At 38.5% G+C, this 20,167-nt stretch overlaps 1 protein-coding gene and 1 long non-coding RNA gene across 6 annotated transcripts in view; one reads left to right on the top strand and one right to left on the bottom strand.

Moving 5' to 3' along the window:
- Positions 1-14,596, top strand: part of Creld (Cysteine rich with EGF like domains) — a 97,803-nt gene extending 83,207 nt beyond the window's left edge. For 2 of the 4 annotated variants that reach the window (XM_071693010.1, XM_071693012.1), the window contains exon 8: positions 11,190-14,596. In XM_071693010.1, coding sequence (XP_071549111.1) covers positions 11,190-11,335 — 146 coding nt within the window. In that variant the 3' untranslated portion in view covers positions 11,336-14,596. Of the gene's footprint in view, positions 1-1,191; positions 7,004-11,189 lie in introns of those variants that run through there. The other 2 variants (XM_071693009.1, XM_071693011.1) reach the window with 1 other exon arrangement.
- The window catches only part of LOC139765516 (uncharacterized), a 78,510-nt gene continuing 61,435 nt past the window's right edge, over positions 3,093-20,167 (bottom strand). The window contains exons 1-6 of one of the 2 annotated variants that reach the window (XR_011716672.1): positions 19,119-19,204; positions 11,188-11,275; positions 10,912-11,017; positions 8,671-8,868; positions 4,604-4,786; positions 3,093-3,642 (exon numbers count right to left, since the gene is read on the bottom strand). This is a non-coding gene — a long non-coding RNA (uncharacterized lncRNA). Of the gene's footprint in view, positions 3,643-4,603; positions 4,787-8,670; positions 8,869-10,911; positions 11,018-11,187; positions 11,276-19,118; positions 19,205-20,167 lie in introns of those variants that run through there. The other variant, XR_011716671.1, reaches the window with a different exon arrangement.

The following is a 20,167-nucleotide window of genomic DNA, read 5'->3' as shown; positions in this document are numbered from 1 at the left end:
ATTTATGAAGAGAAGGAAGAGGATAGGCGATGGTAGGCAGTATGAGGGAACCCTTTGGGACACCCCAGTTAATATGATAGAGGGAGAAGTCACTCCTCTAACAAGTACTGCTATTGAGTGACTAGAATGGAGATGATGCATGAAATAATATAGATAAGTAGAAAAACCAGAGGAAGGTTAATGGAATCAGTCAATTTACTGGTTGCTTTAATGTATTTTAATACATCTCTTAAGAGTATGCCTTTATTTTGCTTATTCAGTGTCTCATAGCATCCTGTCGGAAGTAAAAGGGAGGCATCCTCCCCGCAGCACCCCTTTTACAAGAGAAAGGGAACATCCCAGTTAGGAGAATAGAGTGACATGTCTGTATAACTGTTCCGCTGTAGCAGTTGGTGTCGCTCTTCATTAAGGCTCTTGAATCTTAAAAAGCTGAACATAATGTAGGATGCTGCCCCAGCTCTCGTACAGCTTGTCCATCATTGGCAGTATTAAATGAGAAATGTTTTTACTTATGATGCACATGGTTTCATTTGCTATTGGTTTGAGCTTTTGCATGAATTACACCTTTTTGTGTATGTATCTTTCATTGTATTTGAAGCCTGTGTTTTAAAGAATGCCATTTTCCTATATGATGTAGCAGTAAAATTTGTTGCATGTGGCAAGAATATCTTGAAAGGTTTATAACAGCATCATTACTTTGACTTCAGCTTTTGACAGTTACATATACTTTCCAGGCAAAGTATCCTCGAAAGTTGATTTTGTTTCAGTAAGATGATACTTTTAAGCATCTCCAGCTTTTGGTGTTATCTTATGAATCCTGATACGATTGAATGAAAAGATGGTCATGTGAAAGTAAATCTCCAAAGATATACATCATTTCTACCTTTTAATAAACATCAAGAATTTAATGTCAAGTACCTGTGACAATTACAGAGCAGCTGTCAAAGCCTCGAAACATTTTGAAACATATAAATGAGTTCCCTAACATTTAGAGCTATAATCTTGCTGTTTTTCAACTAGTCAGGAGACACTGTAGTTGCATGAAGCACCAGTACTTCTCTCGTGAAAATATATAGTTTGAGATGGATTCAGGACAAACAGGGATGAAATATTGATTACATAAAGTGTTTAAGTATGGATTCTTTCTTTCTTCATATTTCCATTTTTCATGATGGTGATTGTGTGTTACAGACAATAGTGCCCAGGAACGAGAGAGACACATGACATTTGCACGTTACATCACATATGCTGGTCTAACACTGGCCACGTGCATCATCTTCCAGAAGAACACTATTATTGCTGCTATTGTTGGCCTAAGTGTGGCTGTTTACATCAGCTTCTCAGAATATTATCTCAAGGACACTACTGCACCCTCTACGATGCCTCAGATCCCATCATCTATATTTTCTCCTGAGGGTGCAACTGATATGAAGTGAATATTACATGTGGTGTATGCAATGTGGATTGGTATTTTAGATTCAGCATCAAGTTTAAGTGAGCACGTATGGAGTACTTGATTGCGAGAGAGCAATAGGCTTTAAGTACAAGTAGAAAATTTTGGAGTATTTAGAACGAGCCTTGATATTTATTATTACAATATTTTAGTATTGTAGGAATTGAATCTGATTGTCTTACTGAAATCTGATTTGTCTTTACTGTTATTGTTAAGAATATGTCAGTGTTATTGACATTTTTTAATTTGTAAAGTCGAGGAGGTTTTCTACAGTATCAGTTATGATTTTGGGTAACTCCATTTTGATTTTGATTGGTCCACTTGAAATGTTGGATTTGGTTACTCTTCATGGAAATTCTTTTTGACTATAGATATGGTACAACTTTTGAAGCCTTAAATTCAGTTTGGAGGAATCATGCTTTGAATTAGTGGTAGATGTAGAATCTTGTTTTCATGAGAGAAGACTCACCGTTTTGTTTTTAATACATCATTGTAAAATCTACTCTAGATTCTTATGTGATATTGTAATTTATTGGATTTATATATTTCCTCTACTGACAATAGTTTCACTTAGGATTAAGTGTGAGTTTTGTGCAGAGACAAACACCTGAATGAAATTAATTTATTAATTGTACAAGAATGTAAAATCTTTATTTGTACACAAAGCAAATGTCTGTATATGCACTTCTTACTGTACACACACATACTTATTAGAGCTGTTGCCAAACTCTGCCTGCAGAAGGTTATGCTTAGTGAAACGTCACCCTTGACAAGGCTATCACCGGGAGTGCAAGCCTCATCAAAGAATGTTTCACTGTAATTTGTGCAGCCTTAAAGCTGCAGGAACTCCTGGAAAAGGGGTCCTAGGGTAATATCCAAATGACAGCTCTGGTTGTAAACTGGAGGTTGGCATCAAGATTCTGTGAAGGAGTGTGTGTACAAAATTAAGGCAGTAAGGTGCAAAATAGGATGGTTTGAGTGTAGGTTTAACTAGGAACCTGGAGCAAGTTTAGATACTTAAGAGTAGACATAGCAGTAAATGGAACCATGGGGGATGAAGTGTGTCAGAGGGTTGAAGGCACTAAGGTCTTGGTGCACAAAGCATGTGGAGAGGTCAGGTCATTAACTATAAGGGTAAAGAAGGGTTAGTTTGAAGGTATAGCACTCCAGGCAGAGGTGTATGGATGACTTGTGGGCCTTGAGTGCAAAGAAAAAACGGCAGATTAGTTGGAAATGAAGTTCCTGAAGATACTCAGTGATGAGACATTGATTATGTAAGGAATGACATTGTCAGAAAGGGGTGTGGAAGAAAGCATGCGATTGATAAGGCCAGCCAGCTTAGTGTGGCGATAGTTTAGGCATAAAAGATGAATGAACAGACAGAAATAGAGGATGCAGTAAATGTGTCAAAAGTGAAGGAAGCAAGGGGGAAACTGAAGGTGGAAGGATGAAGTACGGTAGGCTTCTAAATATCATGGCCTAAACATTCAAAGAGGCATGCACTGGAGAGAAGGAACTGGATCTGTTTGGGGGATAACAAAAGTAGATGAAAGAGTCTGCAAGTGGTGGGCTTAGGTTCCAGTGCATTACATATGTTAGCTAGAGTAGATGTGAGCAAATGAAACCATTTCTTTGTTCCTGGTGCTGTCTTCCTAATGTAGGCCATTACAAACAAATATGGAAAAAAATTATATATTTTTTTCTATATGTATTTGCCATTTCCTGCGTTAGCAAGGTAACGTTAAGGACTGAGCCTTGGAGGGATTATCTCATATGGCCCCCTTTTTTGTTCCTCCTTGTGGAAAATTAAAATTGGGAGGGGAGGATTTCCAGCACCCTCCCCTTTGTTGCCTTTTATGACACGTAGGGAATACGTGGGAAGTATTCTTTCTCCCCTATCCTCAGGTAGAAGGATGGAGTGAAAAAGATTTTGAGTGATCAGGGCCTGAACACACAGGAGGGTGAGATGTGTGCAAGGAATTGAGTTATCTGAAACAATGTGGTATACCAGGGCATGTTAAGTGTCTGGGTAAACCATGGAAAGGTCTGTGGGGCCCAGATGTGGATTGGGAGTTGTGGTTTCGGTGCATCACACACAACAGCTAGAGACAAGGTGAACGAATGCGGCCTTTTCTTGTCTGTTTTCTTGGCAGTCTTGTTGAAGCAAGAGGGGGTAGTGATACAGTTTCCTGTGGGAGAGAAAAAAAATGTGATTATTTACTTCTGCATTACAGGAAGGGAGTTCTACATATGTTGAGCCTAATTTCTTAAACTTTGGTAAAAAAAAAAAGTTTGAAACTTTTTATAGTTTGCAATTACAGTTTCCATGCAAAGCTTGTTCTATACTTTATTTATTAAGCTATAAAAATTTCTCGTCACTTTTGCATAGTTTCCTGCTGTGTCCACCCATTAACATTTCATATATTATTCTAAAGACCTGCTCAGTGTTAGTTATTAATTTCTTCACTCTTTCTTCTCCCATCATACGTGGTAATTCCATGGCAGCTGCCTAAGCCCTGTATCTCGGTTCCTTTACCTCGGATAGAATATTGCTGCTGGAATTTCTCCAGCAGATCAGTGTCTCCTCAAGTAGGGTGAGGAACTTGGTGGTGTGTGATTTAATTTGCATCATATATAATGTATGTAATTTTGGGAACTTTTCACTGTCTATGCTCCTGCAAGTGGTGGGCTTAGGTTTCAGTGCATTACATATGTTAGCTAGAGTAGATGTGAGCAAATGAAGCAATTTCTTTGTCTGTTCCTGGTGCTGTCTTCCTAATGTAGGCCATTACAAACAAATATGGAAAAAAATTATAAATAAATTATATATTTTTTTCTATATGTATTTGCCATTTCCTGCATTAGCAAGGTAATGTTAAGGTCTGAGCCTTAGAGGGAATATCCTCATATGGCCCCCTTTTTTGTTCCTCCTTTTGGAAAATTAAAATTGGGAGGGGAGGATTTCCAGCACCCTGCTCCCTCCCCTTTGTTGCCTTTTATGACACGTAGGGAATATGTGGGAAGTATTCTTTCTCCCCTATCCTCAGGTAGAAGGATGGAGTGAAAAAGATTTTGAGTGATCAGGGCCTGAACACACAGGAGGGTGAGATGTGTGCAAGGAATAGAGTGATCTGAAACAATGTGGTATACCAGGGCATGTTAAGTGTCTGGGGTAAACCATGGAAAGGTGTGTGGGGCCCAGATGTGGATTGGGAGTTGTGGTTTCGGTGCATCTCACACGGCAGCTAGAGACAAGGTGAATGAATGCGGCCTCTTCTTGTCTGTTTTCCTGGCAGTCTTGTTGAAGCAAGAGGGGGGTAGTGATGCAGTTTCCTGTGGGAGAGAAAAAAAATGTGATTATTTACTTTTGCATTACAGGAAGGGAGTTCTACATATGTTGGGCCTAATTTCTTTAACTTTGGTAAAAAAGTTTGAAACTTTATAGTTTGCAATTACAGTTTCCATGCAAAGCTTGTTCTATACTTTATTTATTAAGCTATAAAAATTTCTCATGTCACTTTTGCATAGTTTCCTGCTGTGTCCACCCATTAACATTTCATATATTATTCTAAAGACCTGCTCAGTGTTAGTTATTAATTTCTTCACTCTTTCTTCTCCCATCATACGTGGTAATTCCATGGCAGCTGCCCAAGCCCTGTATCTCAGTTCCCTTACCTCGGATACAATATTACTGCTGGAAATTCTCCAGCAGATCAGTGTCTCCTCAAGTAGGGTGAGGAACTTGGTGTTGTGTGATTTAATTTGCGTCTTATATATAATGTATGTAATTTTGGGAACTTTTCACTGTCTATGCTCCTGACGGTAGTTTTAATATGAGTAGAAATACACCTCATTTACAATCCTCTTAGTGTGATTTATGAAATGATGACTGGGCATTATGTCGTCCTCCGAGTTCTTTTAACTAACAAGTTTTGCAATTTTGCTACTGCAAGATGGTAGTCATTATTAAGTCTTCTTTTATGAAGTCCTTTCATCAACATGTATCACACAGGTAGGTTGAATTTCATGAGCTATGTATTTGATCACAGCTGGAGCCTTTCAAGATCACCAGGTTTTTTTTTTTTTTTACAATCCTGTTGACACCTTACATCTCTCAGAATTTTTGATATCTGCAAATATGCTTAGGTATGATTTCAATCCTTGTGGCAGGTAATTTACATAGATCTGGAATAGCAGTGGTCCTAAGACCGAGCTCTTTAGATCCCTTCGGTCACTTATCTGTTTCATAAAAGCAACTCAACTGGCATCCTTTTTCATATACCAAAGCCCCCTTGTTATTCCTACTTGCTCCAATTCTATTGACCTCCCAGGATGGAGAGTGCGAAAAGCTTTCTGGCCATCCAAGGACACTCAATCCACCTACCTGGTTCTCTTGTCTAGGTCAGTGCTCATTCTGACTTGGTTGTCAAAAAATTTTGATGTGCATGACCTTCCTTTTTAATTTTGAATTTGACAATTTGTTTTATGAATGCCCATTTTCAAAAGGCACTCTTCATATTTAAAATTCCTGAGTATTTTTTTCCTTATATTTCTTTAAGCCTTTTGTATCAAGCCCAAATCTTGATTTTTTTTTATAACCAGAACATTCAGTAAAACTTCCATCGCACTTTGTGGTAAAACTCCCATTAAGTGCTCTGATATCTCCTATGTGCAAACCTCCACACCTATTGAGAACTGCAAATGTTATTTCACATCTACTGGGTTTATAAGTCTAAATGAAAAGCACCTTCAGGGCTCAAGATGTACATTCCTCCCAATAACTTAGGGTTTTTCAACCCATGACATGCATACCCCAAAGGCACTCAACCTGGCTGTTACCAATCATTGCAGCATGAAAACTCCTGAATTAACCTCCAGTAATATCTAAGTTTTTGCAGGGGTGCGTTGCTACTTTTCTTGATCTTGCTGACAAAGTAAAGGTATTTGTGGTACGACAGCTGTGGACCATGAAACTGGGGAGAAGTTAAGTTTGACATAGAACATTTCTGGACGAAGTGGATCTTGATATTATTCCAGAACACGGCTGTTTATGTAGGAATAACTTCTTTGCAGACTGTTTTAGAGTTATTTTCCCAATCTGTCTATGCTTGACGCCAAATTTCTAAGAAGTCTGTTCAAGGTCAGTAATGCTTCTGTTGATAAAATTCAAGAATAATTTTCTTGCACTTGTCACTGATTCAAGCACCCATTAATTTATCTGAAGGATGATCATTTGTGAAGCTACAGCGTGTTTATGGAGTCTTGCCCTCGGGTTATGGAGTGCTGTCTGCAGTAATATTGCTCTTTCCCTCAGTTTACTAATTTGAAGCTGAATTTATCAGCCTTTATGTCGTTATACCGATGCTGTGATTTTGGTCAGCTGTGAAGGCTGAGCTTTGTTATTCACAGGCCAAGACAGCTACTAAGGATGTCAGCAGTTTGTAGAGCAAAAACATTTTCTCATGGGCTTGAGCGACACGTGATATGAGTCATTTTATAATGTTAAATCTGTTGTAATTCTTACATAAAATGAATAAATAATAGTAAATACATTACTCTTTTTCTTCCTCAATCCAATTAAAAGGTAGTACACTTTGGAGAGTGCACAGGAAATTCCAGTGGCTTTCAAGAGGAATTTGCAAGGAAAAGCATGAAAAATCCGGACTAATTGCACTTGGTTCGTCCTTTCTTCCACAGGAGGAAAGAAGGGTGGGCCATCACACAAACTCCTGATATAGCCAATCACCAGTATGCATTTTTATCTATTTGTATTCACCACTTCATTGTATTGGGAGGTGGTTCTACACAAGGAGGACCTGATCAGATTTTTTAATTCCATACAAATCACAGTTCCGTCAGCACATTCCATTCATCTTAGTTTCTGTTACTACAGAAACTTCTCATCTTTTCTACCTTGTTTCAGAGACCTAGTTTCTTGTTAGGGTCTTTCTCTGAAGTGTCTTCTGAATATTCAGAAACATCTCAATTGCGTGTAATTTTTTTATACATTTCTTTGGGAGGTTGCTTTATACTCAGGGGGTCCCACCTCGTAAGTGAAAATGAGATCCATACACATTTTTCAATTTAGTTCTGCTATCTGTTGACTAAGAGGGAACTTGTCAGTCAGAAGTTTCTTTTTATTCTGCTGTTCATTATTACTGCTTGTAGAGAAATCCTTGACTATAGTAGTGTTCCTAGAAGTCCTTGACTGCAGTATTGTTTCTACGTAATTTCCAGATTATGTGTAGTAGATTGAAATCTTATAAAGCCCATGTTTGAAACTGATTATATATTAATAGCTTTACTACTTGTACCTTTCAAGGCCTCAAAGCATGGGAACTGAATGCTTGGATATTATGTAACCATTTGCAACATTTTCCAAACTGGACATCCTGAAAATGTTTAAAGGGCAAGTTAATAGCAGTCTATCTTTCTTTACCCCATTATCTACCTGATCTGTATATAACTTGGTTATTAGGGTGAGGTGACCATATGGATATCCAACATATCTATGATACGAGAATTCAAGAAAATATATAAAAATTCTGAAGGGACATTGTGTTAGCTGTTAATAAGCACTTCCCCTTAAATGGAATGGCAAAAGAGGAAAAACAGTTGGATTATTATATTTGTAAATTTACCTCATTAACTAATGATGCTTAGGAAACAATTAAATGCATTTTAGTTGATTTTTCTGATGCAGCCCAAGACAATATCATGTTAGGATATCCATATGTTTTCAGTGGTTTGTGGTATGTCATGAAATCACAGACTCTAGAGACATTTTTTCCAAATTAACTAAATTATGGGTCACTTGTAAGTATAAATAGAAGGGGTCAGTGGCTAATAATATCACAGAGGACTTTCACAAATGAAAAGCCACCTATTACAAGGACACCATGTTACTGGGAGTTTAGTCTCATCAAAGAACTTGTCACTTCCAACTGTCTACATTTCCCTACTACTGGAAGCAGCACAACCTTGGCCTCTATGATTCTTTCATGAGAATGGTCTGAGGGTAATAAATAATATTAATTGAATAAACCATGGAAAGATCTGTGGGGCTTGGATGGGGATAATATGCAGTCATTTTGGTGCATTACACAACTGCTAAGGAGGAGATGTGAGCAAATGCAGCCTTCTTTGTCTGATACTGGCACTACCTCACTACTGCATAGAAGTGGTGATCAAACATGTGGAAAAAATATATTACTAACAATGTAAACCTTTGTGACGATGTGGAACCCCAGATGAAGAGATCCAAACTGGCACCATATGTATCTTGTTGATGAGCACTCGACCTATTATGGAGGTTTGTCCTCCCATCATGATGAACCCCAACTGGAGCGATGAGCGTTCATCTCTTTGGGATGGATATAGGAGTCAGCAGGACGGTTTGAGGGGCATTTTGTCACCTGTAACGGAAATCCACATTTATTTTAATTGTCAGAACTAGTGGGCAGTTATCTTTGTAGTATAATATATTGTGAATATAAACCTTTACTGCTGACAGTTACCTTGGCAGATGGTAAAACATATATATATATATATATATATATATATATATATATATATATATTTTTTTTTTTTTTTTTTTTTTTTTTTTTTTTTTTATACTTTGTCGCTGTCTCCCGCGTTTGCGAGGTAGCGCAAGGAAACAGACGAAAGAAATGGCCCAACCCCCCCCCCCCCATACACATGTACATACACACGTCCACACACGCAAATATACATACCTACACAGCCTTCCATGGTTTACCCCAGACGCTTCACATGCCTTGCTTCAATCCACTGACAGCACGTCAACCCCTGTATACCACATGACTCCAATTCACTCTATTTCTTGCCCTCCTTTCACCCTCCTGCATGTTCAGGCCCCGATCACACAAAATCCTTTTCACTCCATCTTTCCACCTCCAATTTGGTCTCCCTCTTCTCCTCGTTCCCTCCACCTCCGACACATATATCCTCTTGGTCAATCTCTCCTCACTCATTCTCTCCATGTGCCCAAACCATTTCAAAACACCCTCTTCTGAGTCAGTTGTTGTTCGCTGATGATACAGCACTGGTGGCTGATTCATGTGAGAAACTGCAGAAGCTGGTGACTGAGTTTGGTAAAGTGTGTGGAAGAAGAAAGTTGAGAGTAAGTGTGAATAAGAGCAAGGTTATTAGGTACAGTAGGGTTGAGGGTCAAGTCAATTGGGAGGTGAGTTTGAATGGAGAAAAACTGGAGGAAGTGAAGTGTTTTAGATATCTGGGAGTGGATCTGTCAGCGGATGGAACCATGGAAGCGGAAGTGGATCATAGGGTGGGGGAGGGGGCGAAAATTTTGGGAGCCTTGAAAAATGTGTGGAAGTCGAGAACATTATCTCGGAAAGCAAAAATGGGTATGTTTGAGGGAATAGTGGTTCCAACAATGTTGTATGGTTGCGAGGCGTGGGCTATGGATAGAGATGTGCGCAGGAGGATGGATGTGCTGGAAATGAGATGTTTGAGGACAATGTGTGGTGTGAGGTGGTTTGATCGAGTAAGTAACGTAAGGGTAAGAGAGATGTGTGGAAATATATATATATATATATATATATATTTGAAAGAAATTGTTGCCTGTATAGTTCATCTTGTATGTGACCACTACACTAACTGTTTCACTATGGGAGGCAAGCTTTTAATTGGTGTTTAAAAAGAAAATTTTTGTGTATTTATGAATTTCAATCACTCCTAAAGAAGTGTTAATCAGCTAACCTTATTACTGGAAGAGAAAATTACAAATGAACATTAAAATAAGCCAACTGTAGACAGTGATGCAAAGAACAGACCATACAAACTTTGTTTGATTTCATCTGTCCATCTGAGACAGATTAACTAGGCAGATACTACAGTGTCTTCATAGTAAGATCTTAGACATTCTGCAGAGAGCTGCTGATGATGTAAAAGGACATTTGGTGACATGAGTATCCCTCTCCCACACCTTGAAAAACTGTAAAACTACTGAAGTGGACTAAATAATCTATTTGAAGCCCACAGCTATATGGCCCATGACTTGTGTGGAAACAATCCTTATTTCTCTTGGTGTGACTTCTAACATGGGCAGATTATACATACTTTAACACTTCAATGAATTGGCAGACACCATGGGGGGGCCATACCCAAGGTGAATCCTGAAGCTGCCACTGTCACTTGGTCATGTGTCAACGTTTACAAACTGTTATAAGTTGTGAAGTTATTTTTCATATATTTTTCTTTAAAATGTATTTGTTAATAATCAATTCTATAATATAAACAATAAACAGAATTTAAAGGATAGAGAGAGAACACACTAATATCACCATTTATGATGTTTCTTACCATTTTCGCAATAAATTTGCCTTACTCTTCCCCATTTTAAAGGTAGGGAGAATAATAAGTTAAATTGCTGAAGTATATACAAAATACCAGTAAAGCACAATGAGATCACTTACCAGACAATGATGTGTGTTGCACATGTCTCCCACGGCAACAGACAGTGGAAACTGTAAAGAGTCTATGCCAGCCTCCAAGCTACCAAAAACATGCTTCCACGTACTACTGAAAGAGAATACGAAACATTCCATGTGACATTTAAATCATTACACAAACAAATGATTCAAGTGTAGGAAAGGAAATATGACAGGAAAACAAATTTCAAGATATGTCTATCACAATACTTATAAAAATATAGTTTATCTTCAAATGCCACTTTTCTTTATTATACTTACAGATAAAGACAGTGCAGAGGATGATGGAGCAGATGATAATCAAGCCACTTATACATCAAAAAACAACCGCACAGCACGAGAAGATTATCTGAAAAATAATTTGAACGGTCATCAAGAAGACAGACATATACCAAAAAGAGAGCTTTGATTGCTAGATTTATTTAGAATGTTTTACAATTAATGAGAAAGTTTCAGTGTTTTACCTTCAGAGGCATTATGAATCCAGTTTTATCATTTTACTCCTTGTGTGGGCCACTTTTTTTTTTTTCCAAAGATACTTTGTTCTTGGTAATATTACTGTCTCCAATCATGAATGAATTTCCTCAAACAGATAAACGACCAATTAGGACTTTTAACATTGGTTAATCCAATCTCCTATACTACAACTTACTCGTGTTTAGCTTTTCCTCGTCTCTTCCACTCAGTTTTAACTCTTACATGCCAGGTGAAATGTACAGGTGTAATTTCGATTAGGGGAAAAAAAGGAGTTAAATTTCTTATTTCCCATTATCAAATGAAAAAATATATGCATGTAGAAGCATAGGATATGTGCAAACAAGATGGCTTAACTTATATGGGCATAATACAGTGATAAATTTAATATACAGAATGCCCAGGGAGGCAATGGAAGAGTAAGTGATAGCGTGCCCCATGCAAAGGATATGTACTATGTACTAATAAGTGAGCTAACTTAATGCACAAGGCCACAGTAGAGTACTAAAATTAATGTATAGAATGACCAGTGGAAGGGAGGAGGGGCAGAGGGGAGTGAGCCCCATAACACCAATTTATGAAATGACATTATTTTTGGTTTCTATTTACTTATTTTAAATACATGTACATTCATATTTTTTACATTAAAAACTTGTATGTACTTCAGAATTGCTTCCAGAGAGTGGTAGTCTGAAATGAGCATTTATTGTGACCAAAGCAACACTCAGCAGCCGTACAAATAAAATATTTATATGGGGGAAGAGGGACGGAAAATAGCCTACAAACAAGAGTGTTCATATGATGACTCCCGGCACCTGCTACATAATTCATCATTTGATGGTTCCTGGCATTTACGGGTTCATTAGGTATACTTTTAAAATATGTCCGAGAATATTCAGCTGCATTTATTTTCACCATTCCTTAATGGTATTGCATTTATTTTCACCATTCTTTGATGGTAATGTGTCTGTTAAAATATGTATTACTTGTACTTCCACTCTACCACATTAATTTTTCCCTTATCCCAGTTCCTTCACTACATTCCTTTAAGAAAAAAATTCCTTAGTATATTGAAGGGAATAAGATGTTTTCTGTCAAATGGAATCATCTGATGACAGTAGTAACTGAGCTGATTAGGAAAAACTTTTATTGTTGTAGATGTGACGAAAGGGGTCTGGTGACCTGTCTTAAGCATGGTATTCTGTCTGGTGGTATCTTCTCTTACTTTATCATGTGTCTGCCTTTGTACTTTTAATGTTCTTAAACTCGCTACTTTCATAAACTTGGCTAAAGTTGATGATATACATCAAATGAATAACTTAAAAGCCAGGCAACTATGCAGCTATCATTTGGAAGTCTTAGCATGAAAAGGAACTGAGTACCCTTCTCATAGGTAACTAGCAACCTAAAATCATGTAGTAAGATGACAGGAAAACAACACACAGTAACTAGTCAGGTTTTGAGCATTAGCCTACACTGGCACCTTTATCCCCAGCAAAAGAGTGGTAAAGTCAAGGTAGACTTCAAACCTGACTCTTATTTCTAAGTGATCTGCAAAGTGGCTCAAATCTTTCATGCTCTGCATAGTGACTCAAATCTTTCATGATCTTCTGGTTAATTTTACATATAAAGGTCACAAATTCACATATTTATGTTGGCAGTTGTTTCGCATATTCAAATACCATCATCAAGACTGACAGGTTTGCTGAAGCAGTGGATGAATGTGGGGTGTAGATGTGGCAAGTCAGAGAATGTAAATGTAGCCAGTGTATGTGGTAATGGTATTCTGATGCAGAGAATGTACTGTGTCTGGTGATGAAAGTGTGCAGCATTAGTTAGTGTGTATGTGATAGAACAAAACCAACTGTAGTAGGATCTCATATTGCTTGTGTTCTGTTGTGTAGATGTGTTCTTGTGAAGTGAGGGATTCATTGGGTAATGGAAGAATGCTCTAGCAAGTGTATATGGTGAGGGTCAGTAAGGGAAGTAGCAATAAGTTATGGTTATTTGTGTTGAATAAGTGGGAGTGGATAGCATGGGAGGTATAGTGAGGTACTGCATATTAGTGGGGATACTGAGGCTGGAAATCCTCGCCTTCTCTTTTTAATTTTCCAAAAGAAGGAACAGAAAAGGGGGCCAAGTAAGGATATTTCCGCTAAGGCTCAGTCCTGTTCTCAATGCTACCTTGCTAATGTGGAAAATGGAGAATATGTATGAAAAAAGTTATATATATTTGATTTATTATACTCTGTCACTGTCTCCCACGTTAGTGAGGTAGTGCAAGGAAACAGACGAAAGAATGGCCGAACCCACCCACATACACATGTATATACATACACGTCCACACACAGCACACATACATACCTATACATCTCAATGTATCCATATATATACATACACAGACATATACATATATACAAATACTGTCTGCCCTTATTCATTTCCATCACCACCCCACCACACATGAAATGACAACCCCCTCACCCCGCATGTGCGCGAGGTAGCACTACGAAGAGGGAAAGTGGGTTAATGTGGAGAGCCACGTTAAAGGTACTGGGTGTAAATAGGAGAAAAGTATTATTAGGCAGTGGGTAAGGATGCATTGTGAGCCTGCAGCCTAGAATATATTGTGAAACTATGATAAAAATGAAGGGTGTATATGTGATGATGAGTGTCAATGGTAAGTGATAAGCAGGTTAAGACAGTCCTACATATGATGAGAGTAAACTTGAAGCAGTGGGTGTGTAGGGTGACAAGGTTTGATGCCATGGGTTTACCTGGAGTTGTGTTTATTTAATGGGGTTATTGTGGAATGAAGTGCAGTGAACTATAAGTACATGTCATGAAGGGAAATGTTATGAGCCAGGGTGGTTTTGAAGATAAAAACGTCTGATAAAGGCAGGGTAGGGTGGTTAACTGCTGCCATAAAGGAAGTGAGATGGCTAGAGAAGTGGTGTACACAATCAGTAGTTAATCACACTGCCATTTCATTATGCTCAGGTTCCCATCGCTGAAAGTGCCTCTAAAGTCTATTTTTTTTCTTCAAAATTTAACTCTATTGCTGAGTGGACATACAGCAGCAATGAAAATATTTCTCTTTTGAAACTACTTCAAGGAAAAACTAGGCAAAATTATGGCCTATTAGTGTGTATTTTCTATAAGTATGTAACTACGCACAATTAAACTAATACAAGTATGATCAGTATCATTAATACAATAAACCCTAAAAATAACCACTGTTTGGTTAACTATACAGTGAAAAGAAATGATTGCTTGTGGGAGGTTAAAATACACCAAATGGAAAAGAGCTTGAGTGGGACTTATGGTACGGACATTGAAGCTCTCATTTTCTATGACTTTTAATTAACACTAAACAGCCACTCTGTCTATCTATCTATATCCCTCAAGGCAGTGGCCTTGGCAATAGTCCCTCTATAACTAATAAACTCCAGTGCTGTTTCTTAGCCTCTGGTGCCTCACCCTTAACAGGCCAATGGCAGATGGCAAGTCCAGTGCAGTGTTTGCAGAGGCTCCTACCTAATATTTCTACTGACTCCTTGTACTTAATGCTCCTACTTAATGTTACTACCTACTATTTCTACCTAAATCCCCCTACCTACTACTTCCATCTTGCCAAAATCTAGGGTTACGAAGAATGAGTTCTGTGAGTGTGTCAAGTGTTGTGTGGACAAGGAGTGATTGTTTGTTTGTGGAAAGAATGCCAGTAGTCCACATGTGGATGAGGCATAAAGGCAGCTACCTGGGCCAAAGGAGTGCAACATAACCACTGAAGTGCTGGCCCACTACAGAGCCATCACTAACCCTCCTGATACCCAAGCGGGTATGACTGGTAATAAACCTCCCTGGTCATTAGCTGCCTACCAACTACTACTAAATAGCCAATACGACCATTAATGATTAAAATCAACTCCATAAATGGAAAGAATTGATTCACTGAGCTAAGGTGTGTGACAGGAAACATGTGAGCCACAGGCTAACCTCAGCATTACACTAACATCTGTGCCCACAGATCATCACTGATATATATTTGATTACATTACATGTATCATATTTACAGTGTAATATGATTTATGCTGCAAGGAAGGATATTAAAGTTTGCCCATCTTTGTGGCCACAATTCCTTGTTACTTCTTACTTCTACTATATATTGCAGCCTTGGCAAAAGCAATGCTGCTCACACAACAGGGCCAGCAGCCCTGGCCATAGCAACACTAACAACATGCTGTAAGGTTGACATACATTTATACATTGTATACCTCTTGCTCTCACACCTTTAACCATGCCACCAGAGACCTTCACACTAGCCCTACACTTTCTACTTGTTTGTTTCATCAAGTCTTCCATCCATATGTATTAAGAATATTTCTTTACATATATTACATCTCCATTCTGTATAACATCTATTCTCTGAATTCCAACATGTTAAGGTATACATAATCCACTTTTACTTTAACTTACCCATCCATACCTCAGGACAAGATCTGAAATATATTCACATCAATCATCCCGGTTTCTTCACATCCAAACTAACTCCGACAACACACCCAACTCTTCCTCCTATTCCTTTCAACTTACCCCTCTACTCTCCCAGGATCTTTTTCAAATAACTATACTCTTTAACAGCAACCAGTGCCTACCCACGCTGGCATCACAGTCAGCCACTTCCATGTCTTTCAAACATAAGGAATGTTATCTTGTATAACCGTCATCTCTCAAGAGCCTCGTGATGCCGCTCATTTCACTAATCTATCTGACTTTTCTACCCAGTTCATATGCAGACTCGCCCAAAACAACTGTTTCATCAACAGGTGCCAACCGAAGCAGCTTCAACTGGGTCACCACAGTTCACAAAAAGATAACCAACCTGCACTCACTTTCATATGGTTACATCCTTTAAAAACATGACCTTTTTCCCCCCACTTACAATACCACTACACATCCCTGATGTAAAACCAATACCCGCTGTGACCCAGGCCCCAGCACCACCAGCTGTGACCCAGGCCCCAGAGATGATGTGGAAATTTCTCCACACCAAGAAACCCCCTTTTATTCTAACCTTTATTGTTCTGAGAAGCCAGCCATCCATAAAGACTGAAATCTAGGTATGAAAAAAAAATACAATCTTTTTAAATTCTTAAATCTATTAATGTATCTAATATAAGCTAGCTTGAAGGAAGAAGAGGAGGAGGAAGAGAGGCAACAAAAGCATATCGAGGTCAAGACCGGCGTGTGCAAGACATTTGCCATTTTTAAAAAGGTTCTCAAAAGATATATTCACGTTCCAGTCAACATGTTTTGCTGGAGAGCCGACAGACGTAATTTCACCGGGAAGTCCCCAAGTCCGCGAATTTGCTCCTAGGATGTTATTTCAATTAATTCAGAATCCAGTATAATTAGACATCTAATTCTGGCTGTACGCTCAAATATTAGGTGGTATGCCCGGACGAACTAAACAGTAGGACACTCGGATATTCTTTACCTGCGTTATTCTCGTTAAAAATGTATTCTGATGTGGAAAGACAAATTCTAATTTTCACTTACAACCATGACCTAGTTTAGCGAGTCATAGACCTCAACCATGAATTTACGTCAATATTGTTTCGGGACTATATTTTTCTAGTCATTTTTAGGCGATATCAGAGCGCACAACAAATTTTATGCCGATTTATACTTAACGAAAACTCAAGTTACGCCCATGTATATTCATCCATCCCTCAGTAGAATTTGTGGTCACTGTATCGACTACTTGTTCATTTTCGAATTAAAGTCTATTTTTGCGTTACGCTGATATAGTCTAAGGTAGTGGGGGAGGGATTACACGATTAGGGGTTACGTAAGGATAACTAATGTCATTAACTGACGCCAAAACTTTTGCCAAGATTTGAAGATGGCTACAGCTGTGTCCTTACCGACCACACGGACGGGAACTCCCACTGGACTTCGTCAGATATTCACGAGAAACTTAAAATTGACCTTTCCACACACCAGATACATTTTCAGAGGCATTCCAGTTTTTGCATCAACTGCTCCCAAATGAGAAAGGTTGGTAAATTAAATAATAAATTGGCACACGGTCAACAGTTATCAAGCATTATATTTACACCTTTAACTTACGCTGTACACTAACTTAGACCGCATATTTATGTATCTGACTAACCTCAAACGGTATACTTATGTTTTTCAAAGGCTGTATACTTAAAGCTAAATTATTCGGTATACTTATATCTTGAATTATGGCTGTATACACATATCTTTAGTCTAAGCCGTAAAATTAAATTTTTAACTTAAGCTGTATACTAATACCATTAACTTTAGGGAGTATGGTTAAACCTGAACCAAAACATACACGCATAAATCCATAAGGGTACAAATACTGTAGCAAGAACACATATCCAAACAAACAAATACAAACCCAAGCAATGTATATTTTCGCTGAACAAGCAATTACCGTTGCTACTAAAGTCTCTGATGTCACAAGAATATAACATTAGTCAACTCCAATAATCATACTAAATTCCTTTATGACAATACTATATTTTATCTTTATGTCTCTCATTTCTTTCGAGGGTGAACTTCTGTATGCCACACCAAGACACTGACACCATCCGATCAACTCTAATAGGAATAGTTTCGGGACTTCGCGAATCGCAAGTCCCAGATCTCATTAGCTAAAGTACGGGGCAAAGTCACCCATCTCACCGAACCCTAATTACCCTGAGTAGTAAGCCTCTAATTGCAGTCGTAGTACATCTAAGGTATTAAAGCCTTATCTATACCCTGCAGAGGATCACTAGTAACCACGAAATTCCCACCGAAAAGCATTTCGAGACTTTCGATTTCGTGGTTCAGAAGCAACGACCCTAAACCATGGCAAGGCTTCGTACAAATGAACCATGTATTTCCGAGTTCGTGACCTCAACTCCATCCATACTCGTTTACGTAAAAAATAAGCCTGATTTTTACTCCTAAATTACTTGATAAATAGGTTAGCATACTCGTTCACTAAATGAACCTAAATTTTTTTCACCAAATTACTTGATAAAACAGGATAACACAGTTGCTAATTCTAGTTCGAATCGACATCACCAATTTTACCTTTTAGACTGAATGGAAGCTTTGATGACAAATATGTTGTGCCACTTTCCGTTTATTCTGTTCCGTAATTTCTTTTTCTGCACATACATTTATTTCACTCACTAAATATCCTCTTGAAAACTATGATTTTTTTTTTTTTTTATAGATTGAGAAGAAATAGAGACACTCATACACCGAACTTATGCATAAATTTCCATTAAATGGGCAAAGTTTTAATAATTTTTATAACCGTCTTGAAATACTGTATCAGGTAAATGTAACAGCAGCGAGGGTCGTGGGGGGGGGGGGGGGGGGAAGGGTCGGCCAATACCATTACCTTAATGAGAAAACTTTTAACAAAAAAAAAAATAATAATTAAGTAATTCTTGGAAACTTCTGAGCGTATGTAATGTCGCCTATAGTGGTGTTAACCTGAATATATTCTACCTTTCAGACCACAACAACTCCACGTTCATATGATCCCCACAACCAATTCGTGCTGAGCAAGTACGTGGCTCGCCATGGGGATTGACATCGCTATATTTACTTCCCCAGGCTATCTTTCACGCCTACTCAATGGCCGGCATATTCTCTAAACTTTCTACAACTTTTTTATCACTTACCGGCATAACTTGCTTGTGGGCTGAGGCAACGTGAAGGCAAAATACACACGCGTCACACTTATGATCAACACTTGACCGGATGCCGCCATATTGGCTGATGTTTACATTACTCGAAACAAGCCATTTGATTGGCCATAGGCCTAAGCTGCATGTGACACGTCCTCTGATTGGACACATTGTAAAATAAAAAAACTTTTTTTATCATTATTTGAATGGTGTCACTTCAGTGACATTCGCTGATACATGGATTTTGTTGAGCAATGATCCTAAACTGTATCTTAAATAGAAGACTGGGAAAGTGTATCATGGAGTATTATTTTTTTCCCCTACCCTACGATGTGACAATGTGGAGGATTATGAAGATTAGGGAAAATGTGAAGCTTATTACCATAAAAGCAGGTGACACAGTTGTAGAAAACCCTCACATAAACTCCTCTGGGCACCGAGGTTAATGCAGAAATATACCATAATTAATATGATGAGTTCCTGGGGGTCTCATGCAATGACTGCTGGTGTGGGGGGGAGCTGAACGGCTATGTCGTCTGTTTGTTTACATTCTTGGTTAGACGGCGTAACGCTGAAATCATGAATGCTTTCTGGCACATTTCGACTTCAATATAGAAGAATTAAGCTAAATCTCGGATGATAAGGATGGGGGATGGGGGAGGCGCCGTCTGACAGAAACGCGCAAAAAGAGTCACATTTGAGGATTATTACATAAAAAGAAATTTAGATAAGAGTTGATTAGGTAAGGCTCATCTAAAGTCATTTGATATAATTTAGAGGAATTAGGAGGGTTTACGGAAGTGGCATATCAGAAAACGTGTTGAGATTTAAGGGTTACTTTTTAGCTCCCTGAGTACGACAGTACGCCCTTTGAGCACGACAGTACGGCCCTTGAGCACAACGGTACGACCCTTGAGCACGACAGTACAGCCTTTGAGCACAACGGTACGGCCCTTGAACACGACGGTACGACCCTTGAGCACGACAGTGCGGCCCTTGAGCACGACAGTACGGCACTTGAGCACTACAGTCCGGCCCTTGAG

The sequence above is a fragment of the Panulirus ornatus genome, chromosome 55 (genome assembly GCF_036320965.1).
Source record: "Panulirus ornatus isolate Po-2019 chromosome 55, ASM3632096v1, whole genome shotgun sequence".
NCBI classification, from domain to species: domain Eukaryota; kingdom Metazoa; phylum Arthropoda; class Malacostraca; order Decapoda; family Palinuridae; genus Panulirus; species Panulirus ornatus.
The sequence above is the reverse complement of the archived record's forward strand: the minus strand, read 5'-3'. Positions and strand labels throughout refer to the sequence as shown.